A 16,428-nucleotide genomic window follows, 5' to 3' on the forward strand; every position below is an offset into this window, starting at 1 on the left:
CCATTCAGCAGTTGCTTAGGCCCTATTATGATTCAGGTGATACTTGTAAGGTCATTGGCTCATAGCTGAATCTTTCCCCTTTTGTTCACTCTTTCTTCTAGTTAATAAGCGAACTTAATTCTAGATGAGATGCCACTACGATGACAATGCGTTGGATTAGGTTTTAAATTAGGTCAAATAAATTTGCCTTGCATCAAAAATCCCTCGGTGCAGAACTTGTCTCTGAATCGTACTAATTTTCTCGTCCCACGTGGCATGGAGCTAATTCAGAATTATTCTTGATTCCAGGGTTGGCCTGGTCGGAGAAATTCAAATCCAACAGGCACCCATAAGCGATGTTTTTTGAACGGGCTACAAATTGGCGACGGTGTCCGCTATCCCGGATCCGAGTCTGCCGACCGTTGCCATCTCCCGTAGATTCACAGAACCTATCCCAGATCTTCATTCCCTCTCCATCCTTCCAAAAATAAAAACCGAATCTTTTGATTTCCAACACTAGTAGACCCACCCTTCGCTGAACCGTTGCGTGTCCCTCCAATCTCACTGTAGCGAGTCTGTTTCCCTCTTTGTTTCGATCTTTTCTTCTCTGACGCCGAGTCTGTTTCGGTGTCTCGCTCCGCCCCTCCTTGATCCAATCTCTCTTGGAATTGATCGAGAAAACCAGCGACCCTCATGGAACCCTTCTCCAAACCCCCTTCCTCTCAAGAACCCCCCTCCATCCCCCCTCCTCCCACCCAAGAGGACCACCTCCAGCTAATGCCCAAACCGGCGGCGACCGAGAAGCGAGCCCGGCGGCGGCGGAGGGAGATCAGCTCCAGATACTTATCATCGACACCGTCCAATTCTTCATCTTCCACTCCCATCCCTTCCTCTCTTTCCTTTCTTCTCTCTTCTGGAGACCCCTCTTTCCCCCTCCTCAGGAAGCATCATCACCAAGAGAAGCATCGCCGGGACCCCGGAGTCCCTCCGTCTACCATCGCCGATGCTGGTGATCTGGAATCGCAGCCCTCTTCATATTTTGCCGACGAGAACCGGCCCGGGATGACGGCGGCGGCGGAGGAAAAACTAGACTTGGTGACTCCTCTGCCGCTCGGGATCCAGAGCAAGGCCGTTGGAACGGAGAGGAAACGGGTTGTAAGGCTATTTGGTGAAAATGGGGTCGAAGAGCATCATCAGCAGCAGCAGAAGACTGTGAAGCGGGTGAAGCTCGTGGACGGGAAGCTTCAGTCAGGGAAGCCGAGGCCTGGCACTCCCATGGTATGTGCTGGTGATCAGGGTAGTGTTGGTGCTAATTGTACCCCAAAGCAGTCATCTTTGAGCCAAAACCTTCTGAGATCAATGAATTTTGGGGCGGCTTCTTTAAAGAGGATTGTAGCTCAGGGGAGCAAAGCTGCGATTGCCACCCCAGCTCGAGGGAGCCCTTTCCCTTTAGAGGAACATAGCAGCAGTTTGCCAGTCGAAACATCATCAGAGAGTTCTTCGACTGATCCCTCTGAAGCTGAATTGTGTGCTGCCAGTGGTCAGGGTGAGTTCTGCGAGAGCCCTCGGCTCCTCGGTCAGAAGAATTCCAGAATCCAGGTTGAGTTGGATCACCTGCTAAACATGTCGGCAAGGCAGTCGTCAGAGGATGGGGGCTTGGGTAGGCATAACCCCGAGGATTCTTCTCGAAGGGTGTCATCCTCTCCCTTCCACCACTCGCTCAGTTTGACTGTGTCAAATTGTCAACAGCCGCCCTTCAATCCAACCAAGTCTGCCTGTAGACCTCTTGTTCTGCTGGAATCTCTAGCTAGCACAGCAAGACCAGTGGCACTCGGACTGCCTCCACGACCACCGAGCAGTAAGCTAGGGATGGACTTGAAGAAGGGTAAGAAGGCATTGAACCATCAGGAAGACATTCATTCGCTCCGCCTACTGCATAACTGTAATCTTCAGTGGAGATTCATCAATGCAAAAGCACAGGCAGCAGTTAACGCTCGGACCATTGCAGCAGAGGTTGGTTAATTTCTATCAATTTTAGGGTAATTTGCATGCATTGAACTTCTTGAAGATTGTGCAATAGTGGCTATGAGATTTGTTGGTATAACTTCATGAGAACCACAATGAAGGAATATACCAGTATGGCCTTTACGGTTGGAACACCCCTAGATTCCTTGTTTGATTTAGTAGTCTAATTTTAAATTATTTCGCATGAGAACAGTAATATGGATTGATAATGGCGCTAAAAGTTGGCATTCTGCTGTACTATAGTTTAACTGTCAGAATAACTATTCGGTATTATAGTTCCTTTACCATAAAAAAAGTGTGCTTCTAGGTTTTATCGTTGTTTTAGTGGTCTACTACTTTACCTGATTGGCAAGTTTGGAAAAGAAACTTTATTTGATTATTCCTTTGACTATGGTTTTGTTCCAATGATTTTTTGCTCGCTTTCTTTATGTGCAACTACGGATTGAATTGACCAACTTTTGTTTTCTGCAGATATCACTTTATAGCCATGAAGCTAAGTTATCAGAACTGCGAGATTCTGTTGCGGTGAAGAGGATTGAACTTGAAAAGCTTAAAAGAGAAAGAAATTTGCAAGCTATTGTTGAAGATCAAGTAAGGCCAAACGATTTATTGATTAAACTTTGATATTCCTTGCATTTTACCATTGCGTCACATGATTTCTTGGAATTTTTGATAGCATAGTATGTAACACTTACAAGGGACAAGTCCATGAAAAATGCAAGTTTATCATCGTTTTGTCCAACATACTGAATGCCATAGAGGATATATTCACGTTCAGCTAGATAGCATCAAGCAGTTTTTTTGTAATTGGAACTATCAAATATAGTTTACTATAACAGATCAAATATCTCATCAAATGATTAGTTGATAGGTGAAGTTAACCTTTTTCATCGTTTTAATAACTCAAATCACATGAGTCATAAAATTAATAACTCAAATCACATGAGTCATAAAATTAAAATACTCGGTCTTGATGTCTCCACTAGACTAGGGTGCAAATAAGCCGAGTAGCTCGCGAATTGCTCGAGCTTAACTTGTATCCAAGCTCGACTCGACTCGACTATTACCGAGCTTGAGTAGCTCGAACAGTTTTTCGAGTTAAGCTTGAATAGCAAAATACTCGGCTCAAAGACTCATGAGCCTAGTCAAGTGTATATATTTTTTATAATATTATATTTATATATATATTATTAATTTAATATTTAAAATATAATATTTTGTTTTATTTTGTTTTAACCATATTTTTTAATTATGACCGAGGCTCAAATTTCAGCTTGAACTCGAGCTCGAGTATGGCTTGGTTCATTTTCAAGTCAAGTCGAGTTGATCTCGATTTTTTTTTTTTTTGATCGAATCGAGTTTGAGCTTGGATATTAAGACTCAATTAATCTTGAGTCGAGTTTCAAGCTTGAGTATTTTGAATAGAGTCGATCTCGAGCCTCTAGTTACTCGACTTGGCTTGGCTTGGCTCAATTGCACCCCTATAGTAGACCAGCCTAAAGGTAACAATAACCAAATGATCATGTAGTAATGTCTTTTCAACTGTACCATTGGAGGCATTGGCCTTGTCATCGTAGGACAAATCTAAAATTGTTTTTAAAATTATATGAAATGTCAATAATGTCTTTGTTAGCATCCGTGAGATGACACAACTAGTTAACTATTAACACCTCTAACCTGTCAGAGATGGTAGCTCTTGTGTCCTAAGGTCATAAGCTTTATTTCCTTTTTGTTTTGATCCTCTGCCTAAAGAGGATGGCTGGGATGAAAGAGGACATCTTTATGCATATTCTTTTTAATAACATCTCCAAAGTGCGGGCTTTAGGTTTTGATGGAGCAACTATAAAAGAATAATTACAAGAATTTTGTTCAGCTGGTTCGTTCAGATAGGCTTGTTTGGTCTAGGATGATGCTATTGATTCAACATATAGATGTCCTGTTTGCTTCAGCTGTCCTCTCCCAATAGGGGACTAAGAGCAATTTTATACATCTCCTGATCACCATTAACTTGCCGAAGGAAGGGCTTTCCTTTTTGAGTACACAAGTTTTACTTGATCTTTTAACAGATTGTAGGCTTCAAAAAGGGAGAACTGTTTAAGAAAGTGAAAAGGAAGATGAACAGTTTTGAAAGATGATGAGAAAACTACATTTAAGCTTGTTAGTTTTTAATTATTAACCACTGTTCCACGATGGTGGTAAAAAAGTGAAAAAGGAGAGGAACCAAGGTCCGGCGTACCGGTCCGGCTCGGCGTACCGGTGGCCGGCCGGACCGGTACGGTACCGGCCGGGCTCCGCGAGCCAGACTTTTTTTTTTTTAATGCTGTCTCTGTTGGATCTTAAATTAAGTGAAAATTGATGTTTTTTTATTACTTTTTTCATGATTTTTGATATTTTCATATTTAAATTTAGGGTTGAAATTTGAAACATATATGATGCATTATTGCATGTTATGTTTTCCTCCCGTTCCAAATGATAAAATCATACACATAAAATATCTTCAAATTAAGATACAATCATTTACATACATTTAAAGTACTCTAGGATATCTAAAATCGGGACGAGTGCCGATGGCTCTCGTAGATATCTGGATCATAAGTATAATCAGGAGGAGGCAAATCAACCCAATCAGAAGGAACGCGCGCCAGGTTATAAGAACTGTCGGATCTCTCGCTCACGCTCTGGCTCTGAGAGGTGTCCTCTGATTGTGTAGGGGCCCATCCAAATATGGCGGAAGCAAAATCCAATGCACCATATCCGTATTCGTCAGGCTGAGGCTGTGGATAATAGAATCCGTATCCGTATGTTGTCGGATCTGCAGTCGTATCCTGTCTTCCTGAACGACCTCGAGGAGCCCGTCTTCTATGTCCAATAATATCCTCACGATCTCTATCAGGTGGTCGACCGTGGTCCGTATCCTGTGTAGCACCCATAAATTGGGACTCACCGGTGAAATAAAGACCATCCTCCGGCTGTGTCTCATGAGTACCATACTGTCCTCCGCTCCCTCCATGGCTAGAAGATCCATCACCACCAGAACCTTCATCGCTGCTAGTCCAAGTCTCTTCCTCGACACTCTCCATTGGGATTCTTTGTTTTCCTTTCCTGGCCCTCTCTGTCTGGCTCCCCTGTGCCTGCGGCTGATCAGCTCTGGGAGTGCGTGGAATATTGCGCTCAGCCCATTGCTCTGGATCGACCCCAGCTTCGGTGGCTATGAAGGTAGCTGGTCGTGGAGGCGATCCTGGCTCGTCAAGCTCGGGCTCCTGCTGCTGGCCTACAAGCCAGCCGAGTAGTGGATCATCGTCATCAGCGGTGAAGGACCCGTAAATCGGATCTGTATACTTGAGCTCCACTTCCTCCTGGATGCACTTTAGCCTCAACCGCAAATTGTAATGCACATAAACAAGGTCGTTGAGGCGCTTTCGCGTCAAACGGTTTCTTTGTTTGCTGTGGATAAGGGCGAAGGTGGACTAATTGCGCTCACATCCACTAGAGGAGACTGTTTGGGAGAGGATCCGAATAGCTATCCGCTTTAGATTTCTCGCGGATCCGCCAAAATGCACCCACCATTCAGCTGCAAAAATATTTATGCAAATTACATATATGATAGTTCCATAATAGTAACTAAGTAACACCAGGTGAATGTTTTCCTAATGTGTCACGTACCTGGATTCATATTGTGTTTGCTGACGACAGCCGCTCGTTGGCCAAAACTGTAGCTGCCCTCTCTAAATAATTTGCTCTGTGAAAAATAAGCATAAGAAAACCATGTTAATAATTGAAGATGCTGATATACTTACACATGCTGGTAATTACTAAATCATAATTACCTCTTCAAGACATAGGGCCGCTTTTTCTGGATCTGCCTCCATCTTGTAAATCACATTACGCAAAGCATCCAGAAGTGTTTCATCCATACCAATTCCATCTATGCTGTACTGAAACCGGGGGTTTAGGTAGTATGCTGCACATATACGAGACTATCTTAGCATAATTATATAATTATATCCATCACTATAATTGTCACTATAATTATATCTTAGTTTACCTGCTAGATGTAATTCCGTACCCATTTGCGCTCCCCACCGTTGCTCAATGATGTTGATGTATGACCGGCCATGTGCTGCATCTGCCTCCATAATCTGATCCTTTGCCTTAACCATCATGTGATACAAAAATCCCATCTGGGGGTAGATCTCGCTATCTACGGCCCGCAGCACTTCATATAATGGTTTGATAGCCTTGACTATTGTAGTAGCCCGCTGCCAGAATGGCTGTCTCGTCACCAAGTCTTCTATCTTGCTCCCTTCAGTGCCGGCATAAGAATATCTACTATCATACCACTCGGGACTGGCAAACATCTGACGTAGGGCTCCTCTCTTCTCGAGTATGCTATCAAGTGCGATGAAGTTGGTAGCAAACTGTGTGACTCCTGGTCTCAGAATCTCTCCCCCTGTATACTTTCTCATCAATGAAAGAACCCAGTTATGGTTATAAATATACCTCGTAATGCGTTGGGCTGTCTCCACCGTTTGTTGCACCCTACGGATCTTTCCAATGTCCATCAACATAAGATCGATACAATGTGCAGCACATGGGGTCCAGAAAATATGTGGCCGCCGCTCCATCAAGACCTGCCCGGCAGCCTTATATTGCGGCCCATTATCAGTGACGACCTGCACGACATTCTCCTCTCCTACCAGATCAATCACATCCTCCATAAGTTTCAGCATGTACGAGGTGTTGTGCACATAAGCCGAAGCATCAATCGACTTATGGAAGAAGGTCTTAGCATCACAGTATGTCAGGAAGTTGATGATGCTCCGCCTGGTCGGACCGGTCCAACCATCGCACATGATGGTTAGTCCATATATGGGCCACTTGCTCTTGTAGGAGTCAATCCAATTCTCCAGCTCCTCCTTATTGTTGTCAAGAAGCTCACCGTATATATCCTTCGGGCCTGGAGGAGCTACACCGGGACCGGCAGCTTGTATGGCGGCAATGGCAGACCTGTAGTATGTATTGTCTGCCACATTCGCTGGGATGTGGCTGAAGTGAAACCAGGATCCAATAGCTCGCCACATAGTTTTCTTCTTATCTTTCATCCACATTGTGTCTACCCTCTGCTGCCTTGAATCTCTACTGGGGAGAGCATGCGGATCTACATCATGAATTGTCGCTCCTTCTGGAACTCCTCTAGATGACTTCTTTCGGCTACCAAAACTACCCAGCATAGATGCAATCCGGCCACGTTCTTTGCCGACGCCCTCCCTTACTGAAGTTGTCCTCAAGAACTCTGGATCTTGTCTAGTGTTTCGAGAACCGCCGCCCGACTCGTATGCAGAGGGCCCAAATCGAGCCCTATGCCTGGCCACCTCCTCCTGCTGCCACTGATCATCCAGGCTTGCATGCATGGCCGCCTGAATATCTGCCTCCTCCTCATCTAGATCCTCGACCTCCTCTGGCTCCCTAGAGTGATAGGAAGGTGGCTCTGCCGCTTGGCGATCGACCTCCGCCCTCTTCTTGGAAGCCATCTCCTTCGCTTCTTTGGCCTCAGCAAGATTCTGCCTCATCAGCACACGAATCTCGTTAGGACAATTTCGGCACGTAGCAACCTCACCGGAATTTCCGGCTAAGTGTTGCTTCAACCTAGTTACCCCTCCTCCCTTGAAAACCTTGTCGCAAAACTTGCATTGAAACTGGTGTCGTTGCCCCTCACTTCCAAGTCTTCGCCCATAAGACCAGCCAATATCACGCTTTGCAGGGTTCGTTTTTCTTGATGGCTCCATTTCTATCATAAAAGGACAACTTATCAAAAAATTAAGCTAATAAAGTAAATTTTTGCATTATCTTATTATTTAAGTAATTTATAAACTATTTTTTTAAGTAAATTATTAACAAAATTAATGAAATAATATAGGATAAAAAAACCGCACCTTAAATAGTCTCCGCTGGATTTTTTGGGCAGGACCTCCTCCTCGCTATCTCTCAAATCTTTCCGTCTCCGCACCTTAAATAGTCTCCGCTGGATTTTTTGGGCAGGACCTCCTCCTCGCTATCTCTCAAATCTTTCCGTCTCCGCACCTTAAATAGAACCTCTCAACCTCAAATTGTTTGGGAAAGAAGTGAGCCTCGTTCGGTTTTTATAACCGAACGAGAGGCTTAAGATCGTGCTGTTAATCCCAGATTAACAGAAAAGAAGTGGCCTCTCGCGCGCGGCGGGGGCGCTCGGGCCGTCGCGCGGCCGTCGCGCCAGGGCCCTGGCCCGGGCGGGCGCGCTCATGTTCGTTCTTTCTGGTGCGCGCGCGGCACGGCGCCCGGGCCCTTGCTCCGCCGAGCGTTCGGGCGCGCGCGCGGGGCCCGCCCCCCGGCCCTGCGCGCCTTCGCGCGCCCCGCCTCGCGCGGGCGGGCGGGCACCAGGGGCCGCGCGCGGCCGGTTGCGCGCGCGGCCGGGCTCGACCGCCCGTGGGTCGAATGTCGGTCGCGCTTGGGCCGAATCTCGGGGGCGCTCTCGGAGTCCGTTTCTTGGGGGCGGGCACGGTCTGGCCCGTCGGTTTGGATTGGCGCGTTGGGGCCGCGCCCGATGGTGCTGAGCTTGGCTCGGCTGTGCGTGGTTTCGGCCACTTCTTTCGTTGATTTGATGGGAAAGAAGTGTCCGGAGGCCACTTCCTTGTTTTTTAATGGGAAGGAGTGGCCGGAGGCCACTTCCTTTCCCATTAAAAAAGAAAAAGAAGCTGTGGCCTGTCGGCCACAGCAATTTTTTTTTTTTTGAAAGAAGTGGCCCGTTGGCCACTTCCTTCTTAAAACCACGCGCGGCGCGTGGTTTTTGAAACCACGCGCCACGCGGTGGTTTTAGGAACCACAGCGCCTCGCTGTGGTTCCCAAAAAAAAAAAAAAACTTTTTTTTTTGGAAAGAAGTGGCCCGTGGGCCACTTCTCCCTTAAAAAAAACCCGTACCACTTCTTTCCAAAAAAAAAGTTTTTTTTTTTTTTTTGGGAACCACAGCGAGGCGCTGTGGTTCCTAAAACCACCGCGTGGCGCGTGGTTTCAAAAACCACGCGCCGCGCGTGGTTTTAAGAAGGAAGTGGCCAACGGGCCACTTCTTTCAAAAAAAAAAAAAAATTGCTGTGGCCGACAGGCCACAGCTTCTTTTTCTTTTTTAATGGGAAAGGAAGTGGCCTCCGGCCACTCCTTCCCATTAAAAAACAAGGAAGTGGCCTCCGGCCACTTCTTTCCCATCAAATCAACGAAAGAAGTGGCCGAAACGGCCACTTCTTTTCTGTTAATCTGGGATGAACAGCACGATCTTAAGCCTCTCGTTCGGTTATAAAAACCGAACGAGGCTCACTTCTTTCCCAAACAATTTGAGGTTGAGAGGTTCTATTTAAGGTGCGGAGACGGAAAGATTTGAGAGATAGCGAGGAGGAGGTCCTGCCCAAAAAATCCAGCGGAGACTATTTAAGGTGCGGAGACGGAAAGATTTGAGAGATAGCGAGGAGGAGGTCCTGCCCAAAAAATCCAGCGGAGACTATTTAAGGTGCGGTTTTTTTATCCTATATTATTTCATTAATTTTGTTAATAATTTACTTAAAAAAAATAGTTTATAAATTACTTAAATAATAAGATAATGCAAAAATTTACTTTATTAGCTTAATTTTTTGATAAGTTGTCCTTTTATGATAGAAATGGAGCCATCAAGAAAAACAAACCCTGCAAAGCGTGATATTGGCTGGTCTTATGGGCGAAGACTTGGAAGTGAGGGGCAACGACACCAGTTTCAATGCAAGTTTTGCGATAAGGTTTTCAAGGGAGGAGGGGTAACTAGGTTGAAGCAACACTTAGCCGGAAATTCCGGTGAGGTTGCTACGTGCCGAAATTGTCCTAACGAGATTCGTGTGCTGATGAGGCAGAATCTTGCTGAGGCCAAAGAAGCGAAGGAGATGGCTTCCAAAAAGAGGGCGGAGGTCGATCGCCAAGCGGCAGAGCCACCTTCCTATCACTCTAGGGAGCCAGAGGAGGTCGAGGATCTAGATGAGGAGGAGGCAGATATTCAGGCGGCCATGCATGCAAGCCTGGATGATCAGTGGCAGCAGGAGGAGGTGGCCAGGCATAGGGCTCGATTTGGGCCCTCTGCATACGAGTCGGGCGGCGGTTCTCGAAACACTAGACAAGATCCAGAGTTCTTGAGGACAACTTCAGTAAGGGAGGGCGTCGGCAAAGAACGTGGCCGGATTGCATCTATGCTGGGTAGTTTTGGTAGCCGAAAGAAGTCATCTAGAGGAGTTCCAGAAGGAGCGACAATTCATGATGTAGATCCGCATGCTCTCCCCAGTAGAGATTCAAGGCAGCAGAGGGTAGACACAATGTGGATGAAGGATAAGAAGAAAACTATGTGGCGAGCTATTGGATCCTGGTTTCACTTCAGCCACATCCCAGCGAATGTGGCAGACAATACATACTACAGGTCTGCCATTGCCGCCATACAAGCTGCCGGTCCCGGTGTAGCTCCTCCAGGCCCGAAGGATATATACGGTGAGCTTCTTGACAACAATAAGGAAGAGCTGGAGAATTGGATTGACTCCTACAAGAGCAAGTGGCCCATATATGGACTAACCATCATGTGCGATGGTTGGACCGGTCCGACCAGGCGGAGCATCATCAACTTTCTGACATACTGTGATGCTAAGACCTTCTTCCACAAGTCGATTGATGCTTCGGCTTATGTGCACAACACCTCGTACATGCTGAAACTTATGGAGGATGTGATTGATCTGGTAGGAGAGGAGAATGTCGTGCAGGTCGTCACTGATAATGGGCCGCAATATAAGGCTGCCGGGCAGGTCTTGATGGAGCGGCGGCCACATATTTTCTGGACCCCATGTGCTGCACATTGTATCGATCTTATGTTGATGGACATTGGAAAGATCCGTAGGGTGCAACAAACGGTGGAGACAGCCCAACGCATTACGAGGTATATTTATAACCATAACTGGGTTCTTTCATTGATGAGAAAGTATGCAGGGGGAGAGATTCTGAGACCAGGAGTCACACAGTTTGCTACCAACTTCATCGCACTTGATAGCATACTCGAGAAGAGAGGAGCCCTACGTCAGATGTTTGCCAGTCCCGAGTGGTATGATAGTAGATATTCTTATGCCGGCACTGAAGGGAGCAAGATAGAAGACTTGGTGACGAGACAGCCATTCTGGCAGCGGGCTACTACAATAGTCAAGGCTATCAAACCATTATATGAAGTGCTGCGGGCCGTAGATAGCGAGATCTACCCCCAGATGGGGTTTTTGTATCACATGATGGTTAAGGCAAAGGATCAGATTATGGAGGCAGATCCAGCACATGGCCGGTCATACATCAACATCATTGAGCAACGGTGGGGAGCGCAAATGGGTACGGAATTACATCTAGCAGGTAAACTAAGATATAATTATAGTGACAATTATAGTGATGGATATAATTATATAATTATGCTAAGATAGTCTCGTATATGTGCAGCATACTACCTAAACCCCCGGTTTCAGTACAGCATAGATGGAATTGGTATGGATGAAACACTTCTGGATGCTTTGCGTAATGTGATTTACAAGATGGAGGCAGATCCAGAAAAAGCGGCCCTATGTCTTGAAGAGGTAATTATGATTTAGTAATTACCAGCATGTGTAAGTATATCAGCATCTTCAATTATTAACATGGTTTTCTTATGCTTATTTTTCACAGAGCAAATTATTTAGAGAGGGCAGCTACAGTTTTGGCCAACGAGCGGCTGTCGTCAGCAAACACAATATGAATCCAGGTACGTGACACATCAGGAAAACATTCACCTGGTGTTACTTAGTTACTATTATGGAACTATCATATATGTAATTTTCATAAATATTTTTGCAGCTGAATGGTGGGTGCATTTTGGCGGATCCGCGAGAAATCTAAAGCGGATAGCTATCCGGATCCTCTCCCAAACAGTCTCCTCTAGTGGATGTGAGCGCAATTGGCCCACTTTCGCCCTTATCCACAGCAAACAAAGAAACCGTTTGACGCAAAAGCGCCTCAACGACCTTGTTTATGTGCATTACAATTTGCGGTTGAGGCTAAAGTGCATCCAGGAGGAAGTGGAGCTCAAGTAGACAGATCCGATTTACGGGTCCTTCACCGCTGATGACGATGATCCACTACTCGGCTGGCTTGTAGGCCAGCAGCAGGAGCCCGAGCTTGACGAGCCAGGATCGCCTCCACGACCAGCTACCTTCATAGCCACCGAAGCTGGGGTCGATCCAGAGCAATGGGCTGAGCGCAATATTCCACGCACTCCCAGAGCTGATCAGCCGCAGGCACAGGGGAGCCAGACAGAGAGGGCCAGGAAAGGAAAACAAAGAATCCCAATGGAGAGTGTCGAGGAAGAGACTTGGACTAGCAGCGATGAAGGTTCTGGTGGTGATGGATCTTCTAGCCATGGAGGGAGCGGAGGACAGTATGGTACTCATGAGACACAGCCGGAGGGTGGTCTTTATTTCACCGGTGAGTCCCAATTTATGGGTGCTACACAGGATACGGACCACGGTCGACCACCTGATAGAGATCGTGAGGATATTATTGGATATAGAAGACGGGCTCCTCGAGGTCGTTCAGGAAGACAGGATACGACTGCAGATCCGACAACATACGGATACGGATTCTATTATCCACAGCCTCAGCCTGACGAATACGGATATGGTGCATTGGATTTTGCTTCCGCCATATTTGGATGGGCCCCTACACAATCAGAGGACACCTCTCAGAGCCAGAGCGTGAGCGAGAAATCCGACAGTTCTTATAACCTGGCGCGCGTTCCTTCTGATTGGGTTGATTTGCCTCCTCCTGATTATACTTATGATCCAGATATCTACGAGAGCCATCGGCACTCGTCCCGATTTTAGATATCCTAGAGTACTTTAAATGTATGTAAATGATTGTATCTTAATTTGAAGATATTTTATGTGTATGATTTTATCATTTGGAACGGGAGGAAAACATAACATGCAATAATGCATCATATATGTTTCAAATTTCAACCCTAAATTTAAATATGAAAATATCAAAAATCATGAAAAAAGTAATAAAAAAACATCAATTTTCACTTAATTTAAGATCCAACAGAGACAGCATTAAAAAAAAAAAAAAGTCTGGCTCGCGGAGCCCGGCCGGTACCGTACCGGTCCGGACCGGTACCGTACCGGTCCGGCCGGCCACCGGTACGCCGAGCCGGACCGGTACGCCGGACCTTGCTTGTTAGTCTTTAAGTATTAACATCTATTCCGCAATGGTGGTATTTCCTAGAAAAAATATTATTTGGTTTCAGTTTATTGGAAATCAATATGGATGTGGTGGCTAGCATCTATCAATATATCAATGATAAAATCAATTTACTATTTACAAAAGAGAGGTTTAAATTATTTTTCTGTATGATATGAAGTATAACAAATAAAACAATCAAAACCATGGGCAGGTTTGCATGAATTTCACTAGCTATTAAAAGCGGTAACTATTAAAATCTATCCTTTGGGTGCTAAACAATCTAGGTTATGTAGAAACCATGCATTCCAAGCATCAGTTTTTCCTTGCTTTCTGGACACTCCAGAATATCACAAAGTTAGGCCTCGAAGTTGTTGGGCATTGTTGAGAATCTTAGAAGGCAAATTTGTGGGGCCTTTGCAAGTCACATAGTCTAATAAATGATTTTCAAATTAATACTGAGCTTCCTATCATTTTTTGATCTTCTTATGACATCATTATACAAGCTTTTACAGCAGTAGTATTTTATAGACAAGCAGATGAACTGCTTGCTGAATGTGCAATGTTTTTTCATGAATAAAGTGCTAATTATGCATTTGTTATGATTTCATGCGTCATACCAGTTCCAATGATAATTTTACATCCTCATTTCTGTTTTCCTTTCATGATATTCTTTTAGTGGGTGTTCCCTTTTTTTTTCTTTTCCATCTTCCTTGGCAATTGTATATTGTTATATTGATCGGTCCTTAATACCCAACAGAGAAATATTCCTAAGGATGCTTTTCAGTTGCTGTTTCCTGAAAATAGGTGAGAATTTCGGTTTGCAAGTAGATTAGTTACCTAAAGCTATGAAGGAATGAGAGCTGGTGGAATAGCAAGGTCTAGAGTGCAAGTTCCACATAAGTAAACTTCATAGCGTTTATAATGATATTAGGTACTTCCAGTGTTAATATTTTCTTTGTTAAATATTTTATATTTTTCAAGGGAATGAAATGCATCTCTTCAGTCTTACATACTTTTAATGAGTTGATGTAAAGCAAGGTTTAGTTTAAGGAAAAAAAAAAAGTGGTCTACCACCTTAAAATCCAATAAGCTGATTAATTTTTCTTTTATTTTTTCTATTTAGATGCCATATTTGGATCAATGGACTGGTCTTGAAGGAGATCATTCAAGTTCTCTTTCAGGGGCGATAAAGGTTCTGCAGGATGCTTCACTTCGACTTCCTGTCATCGGGGATGTGAAGGTATATTATCCATAGGCTTTTTCTTCATTTTCTACTCCTTGTCATCGGTTTCTGTTTTTACACTATGCTTATTGTAAACTTTGGACTGTCAAATTTGCAGGCAGATATCAGTGAGCTTGTTGAAGTTCTGAAATCTGTGTTGGATATACTGGAGGAATCATCTTCTTGTGTCGGGAGGTTTCTACCACAGGTGTGTATGAGAAAAATTTCTTTGAATCCATCTTGATTTCAGTTTGACTAGGCATGTAGAAGAGTAACTTGGATGTGATTGATAAATTTTAAGATACTTAATCTCCAAGGAGTGAGTTGGTGATGGATCCCTGGGAAGAATTTTGTAGGGTATGCATATGAAAATGTTATAGATTAGGCACGTATAAATTGTTCCACTCAGGAACATGAGAATTAGATGAATAACTCTGAATGTAGCTTTTATGGTTTTAATTTTAAGTTGCAAGATTAAAGTAAATGATGTCTTTCAAATCCTTGGTTTCAGTTGGCAAGTATTTTGCCTCCATAATTCTATCTTCCTTTTCTGTGTGCATTTATACGTTTGGAATGTGTATAGGTGGAAGGGGTGGAAGATATAATCTCAGACCTGGCAATGGTAGTAAGCAGAGAAAGAGCATTGTTTGAAGAGTTCAGATATCTCATATCCATGGTACATGAGTTGCAGGTGTGTCTCCATGCTATTTTCCTATAAGCTAGTGCGTACTGTTAAAGCATCCATTTGGTTTTTTCTCTCTTTTTCTTAATGCACTTACTAAGGCAAACATCAGTTTGTGTTCCACATACCTATATGTACACAAATTTCCCTTTTGCAATCTTAAACTAACAAATATCTGTATAGGTTTGTAGTTGTTTTTTCCCCTCTAATTAATGGATGCATTTATGCTATAAGTTCATTAGTAACAAAATTAAGGAGATTAACAGTATCAAAAGATTTACTGTTACTTGTCATCCAGGTGAAGGAGTGCAGCTTAAGAAGCCATCTAATTCAACAGAAGCAAAACTGTGTAAAGTCAGGCAAGACAAGTGGTGATACTTGATTGTACTACAGGAAACTGTTTCTACGCAACTACATTTCTTCCAAGTCTATTCAGCATACACCATAGTGAGAAGACAATTTTTTTCTTCTTCCATATCTTATCTAAATAAAGAGAAACCAAAAGCAGGAAGGGTTTCTTGTATAGAGTCGGTCTGTTCTTTCAATTGTTAGAGGGCCTGGTGAGTTCAATAATGGTTAAGATTTGGGCAAAACAGGTTCTTGTCTGAACCTTATTCCTTCCATTATCTGGCAGAAGATATTTTCAATTATCACAATACATGGTGAGATCTTTTCAGCAAGAACTGATGAGTCCAAAAATGGAATGTATGGGAGTTAAAATTTCATTTGTAAATGTTATTCTTTTCAAGGCTTTCCCAATGCTTGTCCAAATAGCAGTTCTAGCTTCGGTTCTTTATTATACTCGTACTGTTGCTTGAATTCAAAGGTAATGTGCAAACTAAAATATATCCAACTAGTAGAGAGGAGGCTACCAAAACAATGAAAGAAATCAAGTACTATCATTTGTTGGAAAATTTGATGTTTCAATAGCAGCTGAATATAGATGGCATCTTTCATTTTTCTCTGACACTCCTTTAGATACCAAGTTTAGTCTTTTATTTGTTTTGATGAGAAATTGTATCTCAAAAGGGTGATAGGTGGGTTTTTGCAATTCTTGGGTTGCAGTCTGTATTGAATATTATATTGCAATTTGCAAATCCACTGGAGACACGGTGTGGCAGGTTTGAGATGCTATTGCTCCCGGCTTGTATTTCTGAAACTTATTTGAAACCCAAACAAGTTGCTTTCTTGTCTCATGATGCTCTAGCCCAGGCCTTGACTGGAAGCGTCATGACTCATG

General features: G+C 44.0%; 1 protein-coding gene and 1 long non-coding RNA gene across 2 annotated transcripts in view; one reads left to right on the forward strand and one right to left on the reverse strand.

The window, feature by feature from the left end:
• Positions 1–15,959, forward strand: part of LOC103722383 (QWRF motif-containing protein 6-like) — a 16,659-nt gene extending 700 nt beyond the window's left edge. Inside the window, exons 2-7 of the mRNA XM_039116845.1 lie at positions 289–1,992; positions 2,476–2,595; positions 14,408–14,524; positions 14,625–14,714; positions 15,090–15,197; positions 15,487–15,959. Coding sequence (XP_038972773.1) covers positions 673–1,992; positions 2,476–2,595; positions 14,408–14,524; positions 14,625–14,714; positions 15,090–15,197; positions 15,487–15,570 — 1,839 coding nt within the window. The 5' untranslated portion in view covers positions 289–672 and the 3' untranslated portion in view covers positions 15,571–15,959. The remainder of the gene's footprint in view (positions 1–288; positions 1,993–2,475; positions 2,596–14,407; positions 14,525–14,624; positions 14,715–15,089; positions 15,198–15,486) is intronic.
• On the reverse strand, positions 5,138–5,874 carry LOC120104933. Its single transcript, XR_005507290.1, has 3 exons — positions 5,832–5,874; positions 5,668–5,743; positions 5,138–5,575 (listed from the first exon to the last, which is right to left on the reverse strand). It is a non-coding gene; the product is annotated as an uncharacterized LOC120104933 (long non-coding RNA).
• Positions 15,960–16,428: the final 469 nt, after the last annotated feature.

Source organism: Phoenix dactylifera, unplaced genomic scaffold (genome assembly GCF_009389715.1).
Source record: "Phoenix dactylifera cultivar Barhee BC4 unplaced genomic scaffold, palm_55x_up_171113_PBpolish2nd_filt_p 000143F, whole genome shotgun sequence".
In the NCBI taxonomy this organism is placed as follows: domain Eukaryota; kingdom Viridiplantae; phylum Streptophyta; class Magnoliopsida; order Arecales; family Arecaceae; genus Phoenix; species Phoenix dactylifera.